Source organism: Microcebus murinus, chromosome 2, assembly GCF_040939455.1.
Source record: "Microcebus murinus isolate Inina chromosome 2, M.murinus_Inina_mat1.0, whole genome shotgun sequence".
Taxonomy (NCBI): domain Eukaryota; kingdom Metazoa; phylum Chordata; class Mammalia; order Primates; family Cheirogaleidae; genus Microcebus; species Microcebus murinus.
Genome location: NC_134105.1, coordinates 80,454,538 through 80,471,208, shown reverse-complemented (window position 1 = coordinate 80,471,208; position 16,671 = coordinate 80,454,538). Strand labels below are relative to the sequence as shown.

The window sequence follows — 16,671 nt, the reverse complement described above, 5'->3', positions numbered from 1 at the left end:
ATAAATGTCAATTTTTCTCATCTGCTAAGTGTTACCTATCTCAAAGAGTGGTTGTGAGAATTCAATGAAATAATAGTTGGGTGATATTCTCAGTTTACTCAAAGAAGCATAAAGAAGTGAGAGATTTTGTTCAAAAAATAAAAATACCTGAATAATTCAGGCAGGGTCCTTCTTTTAATTATTTTTGACTTTTAATAAGAAATAGCATTTAATATTTTTTGAACACCCACTGTGTGTCAGGCACTCTAGAAGATGCTTTATTCATAGCAGTCCTGTGAAGTGACTATAATTGTCCCTTTATTACAGGCAAGGAAACTGAGGCTGAAAGAGATGAAAGAACGTGGCCAAGCTTAGGTAGGTACTGTGGTCAGCAGAACAGGGATTTGAAGGCCGGAGGCCATGCTCTTTCAGTTCATCTACAAAATCTTGCAATTAGAAGGAATGAAAAGTTCACGGGCGAAGTCTGGCCCTGCTACAGACTCTGAGGTAATAGCAATATTTTTATTTTGATGTTCCCATTAAAGTCTTATCCTCTGGCTGACAGGCCTGGCAGAATGGCAAGTGTCACCCTTGAGCAGGCACCTAAGTGACTATAAATCACATTGAGCGTTTGGGTAACTTCACCTACTTAGGGAACGTGAGTGGCTCTGCCTACTTCAACTTCATCAGTGGGCTTGACTGCTGTTCTGAGCTAACAGGAAGCTGTACTGATTTCACTGGTGATAAAAGCTTCTTAAGCACTGTGGGCAGTTGTTTAGGAGAAAGACTGCATTTAAAAACATGCACCTGATTATTTAGCAGCTTTACAAACATCTGAGAAGAAAATGTTCAGTTGTCAGGTAAAGCTGCTTTGGCAATGTGATTTCTATAATGCTGGGCAGTGGCGGAGGCTGCTTAGTACAGACAAAGCACAGATATTTTTTGCCTTCGTATGTTGCTTCGGAACATTCTGTTCCTTGCCCATTTTTTTTTTTTTTTACCATATAAACATGCCTCTATGGGCCACAAGAATGCAAATTCTTGACTAATTCTTTGCAAACACATCTTTTAAGGAAAATTCCTTAACCAGAGCAGTTTGCTGATTATTAGAGATACTTGTCTGTGTTAGGTGTTTTATTATTTCCAGAGTGTTTACATCTACAGCTGTTTTTTCATTTTTCAGCTGGAGAGCACTGAACCTGCCTTGCTTTGAGACCCAAGCCTACCCATTACGGGCTCTGTGACTTTAATTAAGTCCCTTATCCACTCTCAGCCTAACTCCTCATCTATGAATTGGAGGTGTGGATGCTTTCCTTTTAGATTGCTGCATCAAATGACTTAATGTAAGTGCAAGTGCTTTGTAAGTGCAAGGCCCCATAAAAGTGAACTATTGCTGTTATTATTATTTATATTTGGGACTAAAATCATTTGGTGTTCATAAAGGAGTATTCATGAGTTAACAGCATCCTGAAGATCTAAAATAGAGTTGTAGTGAGATGCCAGAAATTGGGTAATGAACAGACATGTAATTGGCAGTTTACCAAAGAGAGCAAAGGGACAAGGAAGAAGAACCCGAGTGTGATAGAAGCTTTTGGGAGAAAGGAGAGCAAAGAGACAGAACATGCTTCCCAGACTTTCTATAAGAGATAACCCCTTTTCAGTCCACAGAGATTGCTGTGTGCCATCATTTTCTAGGCAGTGTAGGGCAGTCAAATGAGTCAGTCTCTTATCTGCCACTTCCTAGTGGTGTGAATTCCTTAATTCTCTGCAGAAAGTGAAGATAATAATACCTACCCTCTCAAAGGGTTATGAAGATTAAATGAGCCAATATATGTAAAATGCCTGGTGCAAATAAGCCTTATTAAGTACCTCCTCCTCCTCCTCTTCCGTTTAAATTTTTGGTCAGATAGGAGCTCTAACTAGCTAAACCACTATCAGTATTTCTAGAAGCTTATGTGCTTCTCAGAGCATTCAAGCAAGGTCTAAAAGCAATCAGTAGAGTTCTAGTAAATACTCTGGGATTACTCAGAACGTTGCTCAAACTTGTTAATGGAGTTTGAGTGCGTGTAGCCACTTCAATTATCGTTAGGTGCAGAGAAAGCTGTAGGTGTTTGGTATGTGGAAGGACTCTAAAAGAAGGTTTTGAGGGGGAGCAAGTAGGTGTCTGTGCAGCGGGAAAGGTTTCCAGGGATTAAACTCAGGACTCCTTTAGAGATAAGGGTTCTGTGTTGAGGAATGAAGAAAGCAATCATTTGCTAAAGCTGTACTCTGGGGGAGAAGGTCTTACTAAGAGATGCCTTATGGAAAATTATAGAGGAGGTTTCCAAACTGTAAAGCTGATTTATTAGGTTATTTTTAAAGTGCACTTCATATCTTTGAGTAAACAACCGAGAGGTTTAGAAGTGTAAAAATTTCAGTTATATAACCTTTTAAGAATTGTTAATTTCGAAAACATCTAGATAAGGATGAGCAGTCAATGATTTTAGCTATTAAATGTACAAGTACATGCAATTAGGAAAGTAAACTGGAAATCATTTGAAAAAAGGAAGCCTTTTTCAGTTTGTGAATATTAAGCCTAAAATGATGTGTTTGTATAGTGTAGTGAGTACAGACAAAATGTGGTCATTGCACAACTACTGAATACTTTTGTCTTCCAGGTCTTTCCTGGAGTTCTCACTAAAGATAACATATTAAAGTGAGTGAGGTTTTGAAACTTGCCTATATTTCAAAGATGGGGAGACTTTAATTTATTGTCACAATTATACCACAAGAAATTCCATCTTTTTTTCCATGTGTAGGTTAGAAAATGATTCCGACCTTTCCCATACTTGTTTCTTTCATGCCATTTTCTTGTGATGATAATACTAATAATCTCATTTTTTTTTGAGACAGAGTCTGGCCTGTCACCCCAGATAGAGTTCAGTGGTGTCATCATAGCTTACTGCAACCTCAAACTCCTGGGCTCAAGTTATGCTCTTGCCTCAGCCTCCCAAGTATCTGGGACTACAGGCATGTGCCACCATGCCCAGCTAATATTTTCTATGTTTAGTAGACACAGGGTCTCAATTTTGCTCAGGCTGGTCTCAAACTCCTTAGTTCAAGTAATCCTCCTGCCTTGGTCTTCCAAAGAGCTAGAATTGTAGGCATGAGCCACCAGCCCAAGCCATAATCTCATTTTTTTTTTTTTTTTTTTTGGGGAGAAAAAACAATTTTTATTTTTAAATTTCATGATTCAAATTTGTGTTATGTACATTAAGTACTTAATATAAACTTTAAGATACCAATATTTGACTTGGGCGATATTCCTATGAATTTAGTTGGAGAACTACAAAAGCTACTCTGCTTATAAACATCAAAAAAAGTGCCAAATTAGAAAATAGGACATTAATAATCCAAGCTTTTTAACTGATACTCATACTTTTTAAACTTGCGATTAGGTTAAGCTGTTACATTTAGCATTTACCCTTACAGTTGGTAAAACATGTTATCAAAGTATTATGCAAGAAATTACATCTTCTGCATAAAGTAGTCCCCTGGGTTGCACTTATTCTTGACAAAAAACCAATGGTACCACCTTACACTAAGCAGTCTTTGTATCACAGGTTGTAAGAATTGGTGAAACAAAATGAATCTTTAAGGGACCCTTTAATAGTTCATCTTTGGGCTTAAAGAAGGGGGGGAAATAGTCCCATACTGCATTTTACCTCTTAAAAATAAGAAGTGTTTTAGCAGCTTAAGTCTGTTTACTTGTAATATAAAACTTATACTAGGCTTTACTTTGAAATATAGTTTACAACCAATACAATTATACACACTGGCACTTTAGCACAAGGGCAAACTTTAAAAACAAATTATTTTTGGACCTTTAAAATTAGGCCATAGTATAAAAAACAGTCCATGGTCTTATATTCAGCAAATTTATACTAAAATAATTCTATTTTTGTAGGATAAAGGCCAAGAAAACTTCACATATGCTATAAGTTTATTACATGTATTTACATGGCTCTTTCTTCCATAGGTACTTAAAACTTTCACATTATACAACTCCCCACTTAAGCAAGCTTTGCAGGGATGATGAGGCCAGATCACTGTCAGAATAGCTTATGCAGTGCTATAATACAAAAATGTATTTTGAAAGCTATTCAGTGACCATTAAATACTGTTTCTATAAAAAATGGTTTTGGTGCATTTGTTAGCAGACACCTATCCATGCATTAAAAAATAGGGCCATCAGGGTATTTTGTGCCTCGTTCTAGTAAACCCCAAGTACCCTTTCCACATCCACCACTGCACAATTTACTAAAATGCAACTACTAAGAAAAATTCACATTTTCTTTTGGCAGTGCATCAAGTTGTTGGCGTATTACTGGTGTGGCTGTTTCTAGTATACTGAACTTTGAAATGTTCATCTAGTTTTCCATCTCTGCACTTCTTAGCTAGATGCTTATAATCTGATTCACTAACTCAAGTAAATCTACTGAGATCCATGAATGATAAATCTTAATTATTATGTTTCCCCCCAACAAACAATAGAAAAAGTTTATTCCTTTACCATTTCCCCAAATCTAAACTTGAATAGTTTCACTTACAAGATACTCGATTGAGAATACTTATTACCAAATACAATTATTTAGTTACCTTAAGCTGCACTGATACTACTATTACATCACAGTGCACACAACACATAAAGCAAATGAGATGAAATCTAATTATATTTTTTACATTAATTAGTTCTACACAAAAGGATTCCCTAGTGAATCTGTTTCAGACCAATTGACTATCCATAAACCACCTAAGTTTTAAAAATGCTACTTTGTTATTTTATATCTGTACTTTAAGTAAGGTTTTAAGTTGAAATGTCATTATTTCCTTGTCTGAAGGATTAAAGGAAACAGGAACCCAGTGGCTTGGTGGTTTAGGAAGAACACTTGGTGATGGCGGCTCACTAAATTTGGCTCCAGCATAGTTTTGATTAGCTTGAGATTTAAAAAGCAAGCTGGGACTTGATAAGCTAGAGTTCCAGTTTTGATTATTTGGAAAATTTTTGTTCTTCCCCCCATTTTGCATGGCCTGCCATGCAGCTGCTGATGAGTTATAACCATGTCCTCTTTCTTTTTTCTTATGAACAATCTTCATTTGGGAATTCTGATCCTTGGTCTTCTGTCTATTAAGCGGTTGTTGGTTCTTACTAACATTTCTAGACTGAGGGGCTGGAATGTTATACCTCTCTGCGCCACCCATCTTCAGCTTCTTTGTCACCTTTCAGTCTGCTTTTCAGATTGTAGGATTTCCACTACCTGTCCTCTTCCTTGTTGCCAAGCCCAGGATAATAGGTGTTGCTTTCTGAAGGATCCTTTCCTTTGTGTCAATACAGAAGTTTTCATGGGCCGATCTGCTGAGTTCAGCCTAGGAGCTGAGGCCAACATCTGAGTCTCCTCAGCACACAGGTTTGAGAGAAGCCCTAGCGACTTCGAGCTCGGAACTGCGACGGCGACCCCCTCTCGACAGCGAAGCCTCCCTCCCTTTCCAGGGAGAGACGAGGCACGGATCGAACAAAGCCCACGAGCACCGATGCGCTAGTTGCTCACCACCTAGCGTCTCCTGCCCAATCTCCTCCTTCTGCCTCTACTCCATAATCTCATTTTTTATTTGAGCTTTTCAGTTTTTTTTTCATGTCCATCACCTCATTTTAAGCCAAGGTTATTTTATTTTTATTTTTGAGACAGGATCTTACTCTGTTGCCCAGGCAACAGATGATAATACTAATAATCTCATTTTTTTTTTTTTTTTGAGACAGAGTCTGGCCTGTCACCCCAGATAGAGTGCAGTGGTGTCATCATAGCTCACAGCAACCTCAAACTCCTGGGCTCAAGTGATCCTCCTGTCTCAGCCTCCTGAGTAGCTAGGACTACAGGTGTGCATGACCTTGCCCCACTAATTTTTTAAAAACAATTTTGTAGGGACAGGATTTCACTATGTTGCTCAGGCTGGTTTCAAACTCCTGGGCTCAGGTGATCCTCCTGCCTTGGCCTCCCCAAATGCTAGGATTGCAGGTGTGAACCACCACACCTAGCCAAGGTAATTTAAGAATGTTACTTGTTAAAACAGAAGTTTCCTGACTCTGTAATGATTGTGCTTGATGGCCAGGAAAGGACATAGAGAAATGAGGTGAACACATGTGACCAATTCATCAAGGAAGCAGAAGAGGGAAAATGTGGGCAGAGTATCCCAACAGAATCTTCTCTTCCAAAATATCATGGTTGTGACTGGGGAGGGATAGGGAGAGATATGATGGAGGCACAGTATAAAGACACCTGTAGGCCTATCACCTGTCCTAAGGTGAGAGTGGGGGCCATGGCTGTGAAGAAGGACTGCTTTTTGTGTACCTACCACGTGCCAGGTAGGTGCTGGTAGTTTAGCACATTTTTTAAAAAATATGCTCAACAACACTGAAAGATAGGTATTGTTATTACCATTTTGTAGGAAATATGCTCAGAGAGGTATTGGTAAGTCACCAATATGCATTGTAAAAATAAATTCAGTGTTGCTATATGCAAGTGATGTTTATAGTAAAATTTCTACTGTTGCCTTCTGGTGTGTTTCCCTAGTCGTTTTTGGAAATCTAAACGGAAGACCTGATTGTGCCTCTGACACTGAGAATGGCTCTTTTACATACCACGTGAGACAAAGTCAAAATGAAGGTAGTTGTGGAGTGTCAGTGAGGGCCATACCTGAGGATACTTTGTTCTAGAACCTGGATCTGGTGCTGGTCTTGTTGGTTTTGCTTCTTCATCTCTTCTTGTTCTTTTCCACTGCTGATTCCATCTAGAAGCCATTTCTCCCTCAAGGCCTTTTTCTGATGTTAGGAAACATAAAGATATGTTCTTATATCAGTCAACAATCTCCAAAATCTCTTAATGCTTTCAAATCTTATGAATTTCAATAGTGGACATATTGAAGAGGAATTATTTTCTCTCAGTGCCTTGCCTGAATAAATCTGATATTCCCCTTGCCTTCATTGCAACTTTCTTGACCCTCTTCCAAAGTCAGTTTTTATATATGTTAAATCCTATTTATCCCTTGAGGTCTGGTTCAGGCCCCTCCTTCTCTAAGAAGATCCCTGCCCCCTCCCTCCCAGTCCCCTGGCAGCACCATCCTCACTCTCAGAGAACTCTCTTCAAAATCATCCTGTACTGTATGTTTATCACAGTCATATATGGACCTCAGCATGTGATGTCTTTACTGTTATTTGTTTGTTTGATGGATATATATCTTGTATCCTTGACAAAGTCAGAAGCTCCTTGAAGCCACTTTGATATTCACCCTAGTGACAGGATACAATAACTGCTCCCAGAAAATCTTTTGTGGGATTAATTGGAGTGGTAGACAAAACAAAATTTGCTATTACATCTCAAATTAATTCAATGTTAGTCTTAGGCTGTGTGGTAGATATTTATTGTTTTTCCCACTCAGCACTGCTTCTTTCCTCTGGGAATCTCCCTGTAAGTTTAGCTCCCTAACCGTTCCAATAATATATGATGCATTAAATTCATTGATCTGTCTAAATATTGAGTTGAATATTTGTCAACTTTAACAACACAGAAAAAGAAATATATCTTATCATATGGAAAAAAAATCCTCTTGAATTTGCATAAAAAAATTAAACTCTTGAACCTGAGCCAAAGAAGATTTAAAAGAAGTGAAAGAGACCTGCAAATTTTGGAGGCTCTTTATTCTGCATATAGTCTATGTCTCAAGTAGAAACTGTCAGATATATAGTTATATTATTTTCAAGGAGCTTGTTTCTCCCCTTCTTCTGGAAGAAAAGGGCTGCCATTATGTATCTAATCTGCTTCTAAATTATTTGTTCAGTTTTATTCATTGTTAATTATTCATTGGGGATTCACTACGTCTAAAATGGTGAGGAGAGAATGGAAACTTTTATTTTGGGGTTCTTCTTTCTCTTACATTACAGTTAAAATGAGAGCAAGTAAGAAGAATTTTGTTTCTTTTTTTTTTTTTTTTTTTGAGACAGAGTCTCGCTTTGTTGCCCAGGCTAGAGTGAGTGCCGTGGCGTCAGCCTAGCTCACAGCAACCTCAAACTCCTGGGCTCGAGTGATCCTACTGCCTCAGCCTCCCGGGTAGCTGGGACTACAGGCATGCACCACCATGCCCGGCTAATTTTTTTTTTTTTATATATATATCAGTTGGCCAATTAATTTCTTTCTATTTATAGTAGAGACGGGGTCTCACTCTTGCTCAGGCTGGTTTCGAACTCCTGACCTTGAGCAATCCGCCCGCCTCGGCCTCCCAAGAGCTAGGATTACAGGCGTGAGCCACAGCGCCCGGCCTTTGTTTCTTTTTTTAAAGGATGCTAGAATTAATACCACTGGGACACAAATATCTCTGAATTAAAAAATGTTTTTAATTAACCTTGGTTATACTAGATAATTACCAAAGCATGGTTATTTTAACTAAGGCAATGACTTTCAAACCACTTTTTTAAATAAAATAATATTACACTGAGTACAAATAAATATTGTATGGAACTAAGTTTGGACTACTCTAGTTGAAGCAGTGAGAGGGCCTGGAAACTTATGGATGTACAGGACATGATTTGAAAACCACTAGATTAAGTGAATAACGACTTGACCCCGGATCATCATATTTGTGTTGGCCTTTTTATAGTCTTATGCAATTGCAGGTGTACAACACGTACCATGAGAGCAGTTGGTATTACTTTACTCCATGGCCAGAGATTCTTCACCCTGGTGTTATCTTAATCATTTATTATAGCTGTTTGAAAAAATGTTTTCTCACGTACTCAGTAAATATTATTCATGTAGATTGAGATTTAGTTCCTGAGGTCAAAGATGCCAAGAAAATCTGAATATATCTGCATTTTAAGAATTTATTTTGACTTTATTTCTATTTGATGGGATATGAAGATAGCTAATCCATAGTCAAGAAAACAGATGACACCTATCAAAGTTAAGTTACAGTCATTACAAACCACCTATAAGGATAGTTCTGGTGAACTGCACACATATATTCATAAGAAATACTCAGATGGGATGGTCTTATCATGCTGAGTTGTAGAACTATTGTTGTGACATGATTAGGTTAACTTGAGGCTACTTTCTTGGTTCTTAGTCTGGTTAGGAATAAGAGCAATTTTAATTCTACTCTTATAAAATTTTGTTCATACTTCATAAATTGTCATTTAGCCCTGGTGGAGAATGCTTTCAACTTAAATATAAATTATACAGTTTGGATATGCAGTCAAAATGATCTGATATGATCACATATTATTATAATCAAAGCAGCTGTTTTGCTTTCATGTCACAGTTTTGACTTATGCTATAGTATATGAAGCTAATGAATATAATAAAATATATTTCACAATGACATTCAGAATCAAAAGCCATATGAACTAAATGAAAGTAAAAGTGACTTGCAGGCGATAGAAGATCTTTTGGTAGTTTTTTTAGGGAAAGGTTTTCCTGAAGCACTTCCATATTCTACCAAGCAGTTATAGTAGACTTTAGGAATAAATTAGTGTTTCATACCATGAATTGAATGGACTTATAGAAAAGTAAATTTTCTAGCTTGAGTGTGGGTGGCATGAGATTGCGATCACATTGCTAGTTAAGAAAATCCATAGTGTACAAATCTCAGAATTGTCTGAATATCAGAATATTAACAGTGCCCCTGGAAGTTCCCTTGCTAGCACCTCGTGTATGATGCCAGGCTCAGGAGCCAAAGCACATCAGAGTGAGTTACTACAACTATTTTGAAATGTGTGTGTATGCTGATGTAGGAGGAACACTTTGTAAATGTTTCAACTCATGTTGTTTAACAAGCGTCAGTGAAGTCTAACAAAAATGTTTGTAGGCCGGGTGTGGTGGCTCATGCCTGTAATCCTAGCACTCTGGGGGGCCAAGGTGGGCAGATTGCTCGAGGTCAGGAGTTCGAAACCAGCCTGAGCAAGAGCGAGACCCCGTCTCTACTATAAATAGAAAGAAATTAATTGGCCAACTAATATATATAGAAAAAATTAGCTGGGCATGGTGGTGCATGCCTGTAGTGCCAGCTACTCGGGAGGCTGAAGCAGAAGGATCACTTGAGCTAGGCTGACGCCACGGCACTCACTCTAGCCTGGGCAACAAAGTGAGACTCTGTCTCAAAAAAAAAAAAAGAAAATGTTTCCAACTGGGGACATGGTCAGGACAGTCATGGGAAGCAGGATGAATGGGTGGAGAAGAAACTTAGAGACAGGCTGGTAACTGTAGAGGCCAACAGAGTTTTCTTGACTTGGGAAACATGTTGTAGAATTGATTTTTAAAATACTTTTGCACATTTTTTAATCTCATTTTGGAATTATGCCTACTTTCTGTTTGATATAGCCAACTACTTTCTGAAAACTTGGAAGAATGTTCTCTATTGAAACAGCTACTCTGTGTTCCCTTTGCAGTTTCTGTGTCCCATACACTGTTCATCACAGAATAGATGTCATGAGTTCATGTGTCAGTTATCATTTTAAGGGCAGGCTAAGTTGTATTTTATACTCTTCATGTCCCACATAATAGGTGCTTCATAAATGTTTGTTGACTGAAAGGCCCTATTTACATCCATGTAAATTCTACTTATCAGACTCAGCTTAAATCCCACACCTTTAATAAAACCTTCTTTGGTCATCCCAGATTAAAGAATCAATGCTTATACTCTAATTTAAATTAAAAAACACCCATCATTTAATACCAAATTTCCCAAATTGAGGAAAAGTGTCATTTCCTTCTCCTCCCACTCCACACCACGCCCACCACTTTTGGCCAGTGCACACCTTGGGAAAGTGGACAGCACCTTCGTGCAAAGAAAATGAAAACCTCTTGCCCCAGGTGGGAGCAGCCCTGGGACAGAATACATTAGAATGTGGGCAGAATTTTAGCACCCCTATTTCAGCTAACTTTGTGCAGTACACGATCTGCGCAACTGTGTACAGCAGTCCAAAAATGATAAATGTTTTGATTGGATTGGATTAAAGGAGGTCTCCTGGGTTCCAGAAAACAAATCCACAGAAAAGATTGTGTATTACTCCCTGGACTGGCAAGTTCCAAAATGAAGTGCCACCTCAGAAACGGAGCTGTCAGTTAGTCAGGCTTTTCCTATGTGAAAGTTACTTTCTAGAATGAACTGGGTGGATATTTAAACCTTTTCTTCTATTGTGAGCTCTACTGTTCTTTGGCTATCTGAAAAGTTGTTCTAGATTTGACTGTTGACTTCTTTTGAATTATACTGAATAACTTGGTAAAATTTGTTTTTATCTCATTGATTTTCTGGGAGTACACAAGGCATTTCTTGAGTATGTCTACTACTCATGTAAATTTGATGTGACGTTTTGTAAGGACAGCAGACTAACGATGCCTTGAAATTATCCATCAAACATCGGAAATGTCAACTTGTATACTAGCAAAGAAGCAAACAGAGTCCAGAAACTGAGGCTAATTGGAATCTTAAATTATGTTTGTTTCCAGAGGTGATCACTTGTTCCATTAGAAAAATGGATTTAGTTGAATTTGGCAAGTTTAACTTAAGTTTGTGGAACCTATGAGTGTACAGCATTGTTTCATTAAGGGGATTCATTATATCTATTGATAGCAGCCCTGCCAGATAAGTACAGTTTCCTGCTTGGGCCTGTTCACAAGGAGCTCCTGTTTGTCATTTGCTTGCATCCTGTCACTAAGCTACGTAATAAAATGTTGAAACTCAATGTGCTTTAATTACACAATGACCACACCCAATGGAAGATGTAAAGTCTGATTTTAAAAATGGAAGTTTATTTCTGGTTATGATCTCATGTTCTGTCAAAACAAAATAAAATAAAATCCCAAACTATACTTGAACAACATTGGATTCATAGCATTGGGCTTTTAAATGCAAGCATCTTTGACCAGGCCAGACACTGTCTGTTCTGAACCCCCGGGGAATGGCTGGCCTTTCATTGATTTCAAAAGGCACTTCCTAGCTGGATCCACTCCCTAAGGATGTTAAGCAAGCCCGCAAGCAGGGCCAATTCTCAAGGCTGAATTCTCAAGGTTACCTAAGAAAATTAGGAAATTCAGTAATAAAGGGTAAAAGTAATAAAACTATGTTTTCAACTTTCCACATGTTTGCCAGAAGATATTAGTCTTATATGCAAATGAGACTTCTTGGCCTCATTAGCTTCTTGGCCTTCCCTATGGTTATTAGAGTGCTAGTAAAACTATGTTGGGTTTTTTTCCCTAAAATATCTTCACTATTCAAATTTCAGTGCCATTAGGATATTTGAATACAAAATAATTGAAATGAAATTAAAGTCATAAGTTACCTTCAAATGCTGGTGCTTTAGTTTCTCTTCCTCTATTTTCAGACGTTTCTGTGATATTTCTTCCTGTATTTTTCTTTTATCCTGAAATGAAAAAGTTCCAACATATTTTATTTTTTAAATTTGCTTAAATGTGTTTCTTTGCGGTTGTTGTCATTATCTGAATGGCTGGCCAGCAATATGCTCTTGGCATTGATAAGAAGCTGCTTCAGAAACTCATATTTTAAAGCAAAGGAGTGCAAAGTGAAACAGTCAAAGCATTTTCCTTATGGGAAACAAAAGGTGCTTTTTCAAAGAAGACTTACAAATATTTTAGTGTCTTTCCTTCCTCACTCCTCTTTTCTTTCTTTCTTGTTAGTCTAGCAAGATTGACCTACTGAGTGATGCAATAGAAAAAGTGAATTTTAAGGAGGGAGTTTTGAAATAGGCATGAGGAAACATTGTGAGAAGAGAGACTATTCCGAGCACAAGGCTGAAGAAGTTTCTGGGTGAAAGACGTGCTTCATGTGGAAAAACAGGATAGCCTGTGGATCATTAGAAAACTAAGGAAGCTAGAAAGTAGGACTGTTTCCTCCTTGTATAACTTGCTGTGGGAAGATAGAGAAAAAGAATTCAGATAATATTTCTTAGCACTAGCAGGGCTTTTAGCTGAAGTAAAAAAAATTCACATGGAGATATGATGTTTTTTACAAAGTTTACATTACCTCAAAAAACTCAGAAAGCATAGGTATTAATACACAGAGGTTGTACTTTTTAGAAAATATGGCAAATATACTAAGTAGACAGTCTGGGTTTGATTTCTGGCTCCTCCATTTACTAGCTCTGTGTCCCTGGACAAATCCTTAACTTTTCTGTGCCCCAATGACCTCATTTGTAAAATGGGGATACTAAGAGTACCCATGTCACAAAATATGAGCTAATAAATGTAACTATATATTAGATGAACTATATATTAAATGAACTAATATATGTAACAGTTCCTAGAACAGTGCTTGACACATAGTGTTCTAGAAGTATTTAATGAAATTAAATAAATAAACACATGACTTTTTAATTGCACAGAAAGCAACATGTTAATTCTGACAATGCTTTCATTGAGATGTTTTAGAGATTCTCTGTCTGGAATTGTTTGAGACATTTCATTGGCCATGAAAAAAGGTCTTTCTTTCCTCATTTTTGATCAGAGGTGACATTCTCCTCCATCTTTTTTATAAGTGTTGGTTTTAAATCTGCTTTTAAAATTGAAAACTCCCAAAGGATAAAATTTTGTTGCCAATGAAGATATCCAAAAGAATTTGAAGCAGGCTCAGGAGGTAATTTGGAAGAAAGAGTTCCAAAACTATTTGGCAGCATTACTGAAATAAGTACATGACTTCCTGATGTGACTACTTTGAAGATAAAAATTATTTGTTGATATATAAGTTCAGGTACATTTGTTGAAGAAAAACAATATGCTGTTCTCCCAACTTTGTCATATTTCTCCTTATATATAAGAAGAATATTTGCCTTCATCAGCATTACTTTTTAAATTTCATAAACAGTTATTTTTTGTTTTTGGAAAAAATAGGTAGGCAGCAAGCATGGGTCTTCAAAATCACTTCTTTCTTTGGATGAAATTGGATTATTAGTAAAAATAACTCTGAAAACCTCTGTGAGTCAATTCTCCACTATATCTAGAGGCTGTTATTGAGAAGATATTAGTTATATTTTAAATTTAATGTGCCAACATTTTGGTAAATATTTTATAGGCACTACTTCACTTAATATTCGTAATGACAAAGAAATACTATAATAATTTTCATTTCACAAAAGAGGAAATAAAAGTTTAGGGGAGAGTAACTCATCCAAGTTCTCATAACTAGTAAGTGACAAAGCCAGGATTTGAACCGAGGCAGTTTGAGGGCAGCTGCCATATTCTTGGCCAATTCACTGTACCATTTCCTTGAGTGGGCATTTAGTCAAGCGAGTCACAATTTCCCTCGTTGTCCTCTCCATCATGAAGTACTGTGGCCCGGAGGCAGCGCTAGGACAGCAGGCAGCAAGTGGGACCTCTTACTAGAAGGGAGCACCTTTCTAGTTCCCTAGATGCTGGTGCTGGACCTGTCCCTCCATGAGTAGCCCATAGAGAAGAGCACACCGTGTGTGGTGGACAGGGATTGCTGAACCCAGCGATGCCTCCCACCCCTGTTGATTGCCAGTTTGGGCTGGTTTCATCTTGGGGTTAGTAATCAGTTAATTGAAGCTGTGCATAGAGGCAGGGCATCTGAAGTGTTTTGGCAACACCAGGCTCATACAAGGGTTGCTATGGAATACCAATGTTTTGTCACTCAGAGGTAATGTGATGCCTCTCTTGTATCAGTCTAGGTAGGTAGGAAGGTAATTTTCTAATGTTATAGCCATGATCCTATTTTAAGATAGGAGTAATTTTTTTCTCATAAGATAGCCATCAGCAGTAAGTTATTATCCTTTTGCCAAATTTTACTGAAAATTAGTATGACAATACTTTAGTTTTAGTATGGTGGGATAAACTATAGGTCAACCTTAAGTTGTGTATCTACCTCTATTGCTAGTGTACCAAAAGTTATCATGGTCAGCCAATTCCTTCCCACATCATCATGCAATAAATAGATGTGAAATGCCATCTACTTCCTAAAATTTCCCCAGAAGCTGACGCACCTCTATAGATAGCTGTTGTAACCTGGCAATTCAGACATTAATGGTTACAATGTAACCATTATGGTTATTAATGTAATCATTATGAATAAATTATATTTTTATTTACTTCTCAATGTTTAATTACCTACACTTTTTGTTCAATGAACATTTGCCTAGATTTTTAGCTGTCTTAGCCTATTTTAGTAAGTGACATTCACAAATTCCAATTCTGTAAAAGGCTATCTCTTAATTATTTTGAAATTAATGTATTTATCCTATGCAACTACAAAGTTATTATGACTACCTATGATCCAGTGATATTACCGCAATCACATACTTGATACAAATAAGCACAATACTTAAGAGTGTAAGTATTTTAGAGACATTATTGATTAATTGTCAGCTAATATTCTAATATGCCTGATTCTGTCAAAGGCAGGATTGATCCTGAGTTGTATAATTATTAATTCATCCAATACTTAAGTACTTCAGTACAAATGTTATATTCCAGGTGACATTAGGAGTTGTGCAGTTGTGCAGTTATTCAAAAGTAGATGTTTTCCTTAAGGAGTTTATATCTCATAAAGTCATTTGTGTAAGTAACTATAGTCTAAGACATAATGTTATTATATGAAATAACTTTAGTAGTAATACATGTTATTACTAAGGCACAAGTAAGGTACTGTTAGGGTTGAGGGGAGATAGGGAAAGGTTGCTTTCATAAAAGCTGATGTCGTTAGGAGAGGCATTGAAGTAGCATCTGAATTGGGTAGTTCCTAGGGGGCCTGGGGAGTGGAGAGAAATGACATTTAAGTCTAAGGCTCTATGTGAGCAAAGGCCTGCAACTGGAACATTGGGAAATTCTTTGGAACAGCAAGCCTGGAATCTAAGTTACTGTATAGGGAAAGTAAGAATAATTGGATGAAAATAGATTCTCAATTAAGAAGATTGAATGGCATGACAAGGGGTTTGGAGTTAATGTATTGAGGTAAGGAACAATATCAGGGGAGGAGAATGGTAGAGCTAAAACCATGTTTTAAAATATAGCCTTACTGTGTAGTAAATATTGAAGGGGGAGGACTTGAAGGGGCTAATCAGTTGGGCCACTGCACAACTCATAGATAAGGCCCCAAGAACCTGAACAAGAAGGAGCAGAAGGTGTGGGTGTCAGAGATATTAAGGAGTTAGAATGGCAGGACGTGTAACCAATGACACGTGGATGCAGGAGAGAGAGGTCCGTTGAAATGCTTTTCTGCCTATGTAACTGACAGGAGAGAAGAATCACGCGTAGAAATAGGAAATTCAGGGGAAGGAAGAAAGAGTTTGGGAGGAGAAATGATGGATTCACACCAAGTTTGATGTGCCCCTGGGACAAGTAGGTGGCATTATCTGGTAGGCACTTGGAATGCTGGATGGAGAGAAGAAAATCAGAGCAGGAAATAAAGATGTGGGCATTGTGGAAGGGATGTATGAGAGCACATGGGGAGATGTTTCTATGAAAGGGAAAGGAGAGCTAAAGACAGATCCTCCATGAAGCACTTCCATTTACGTGGCATAGGAGGAGGGGCACCCACATGGAAGTTTATTTTGGGGTCAGTTACATATTATTTATAATAGAGCTTGATACCTGGGCCACATAACTGAAAGGAGCATGTGTCATTTCAAATAAACAG

The 16,671-nt window shown here is 37.6% G+C and overlaps 2 protein-coding genes across 2 annotated transcripts in view; both read right to left on the bottom strand.

The window, feature by feature from the left end:
- PALMD (palmdelphin) overlaps nucleotides 1-16,671 on the bottom strand; it is a 53,922-nt gene that overhangs the window by 21,006 nt on the left and 16,245 nt on the right. The window contains exons 2-3 of the mRNA XM_012748646.2: nucleotides 12,347-12,427; nucleotides 6,711-6,835 (exon numbers count right to left, since the gene is read on the bottom strand). Of these exons, the coding sequence (XP_012604100.2) occupies nucleotides 6,711-6,835; nucleotides 12,347-12,427 (206 nt within the window). The remainder of the gene's footprint in view (nucleotides 1-6,710; nucleotides 6,836-12,346; nucleotides 12,428-16,671) is intronic.
- LOC142868109 (proline-rich nuclear receptor coactivator 2) lies at nucleotides 4,614-5,370 on the bottom strand. The gene has a single exon (XM_075999881.1). It carries the CDS (start codon nucleotides 5,218-5,220, stop codon nucleotides 4,801-4,803), a length of 420 nt encoding a protein of 139 aa, XP_075855996.1. The 5' UTR covers nucleotides 5,221-5,370; the 3' UTR covers nucleotides 4,614-4,800.

Excerpts from the sequence above, each read along its gene's own strand:
- LOC142868109 (XM_075999881.1), bottom strand. The coding sequence starts at position 5,220 with ATGGGTGGCGCAGAGAGGTATAACATTCCAGCCCCTCAGTCTAGAAAT.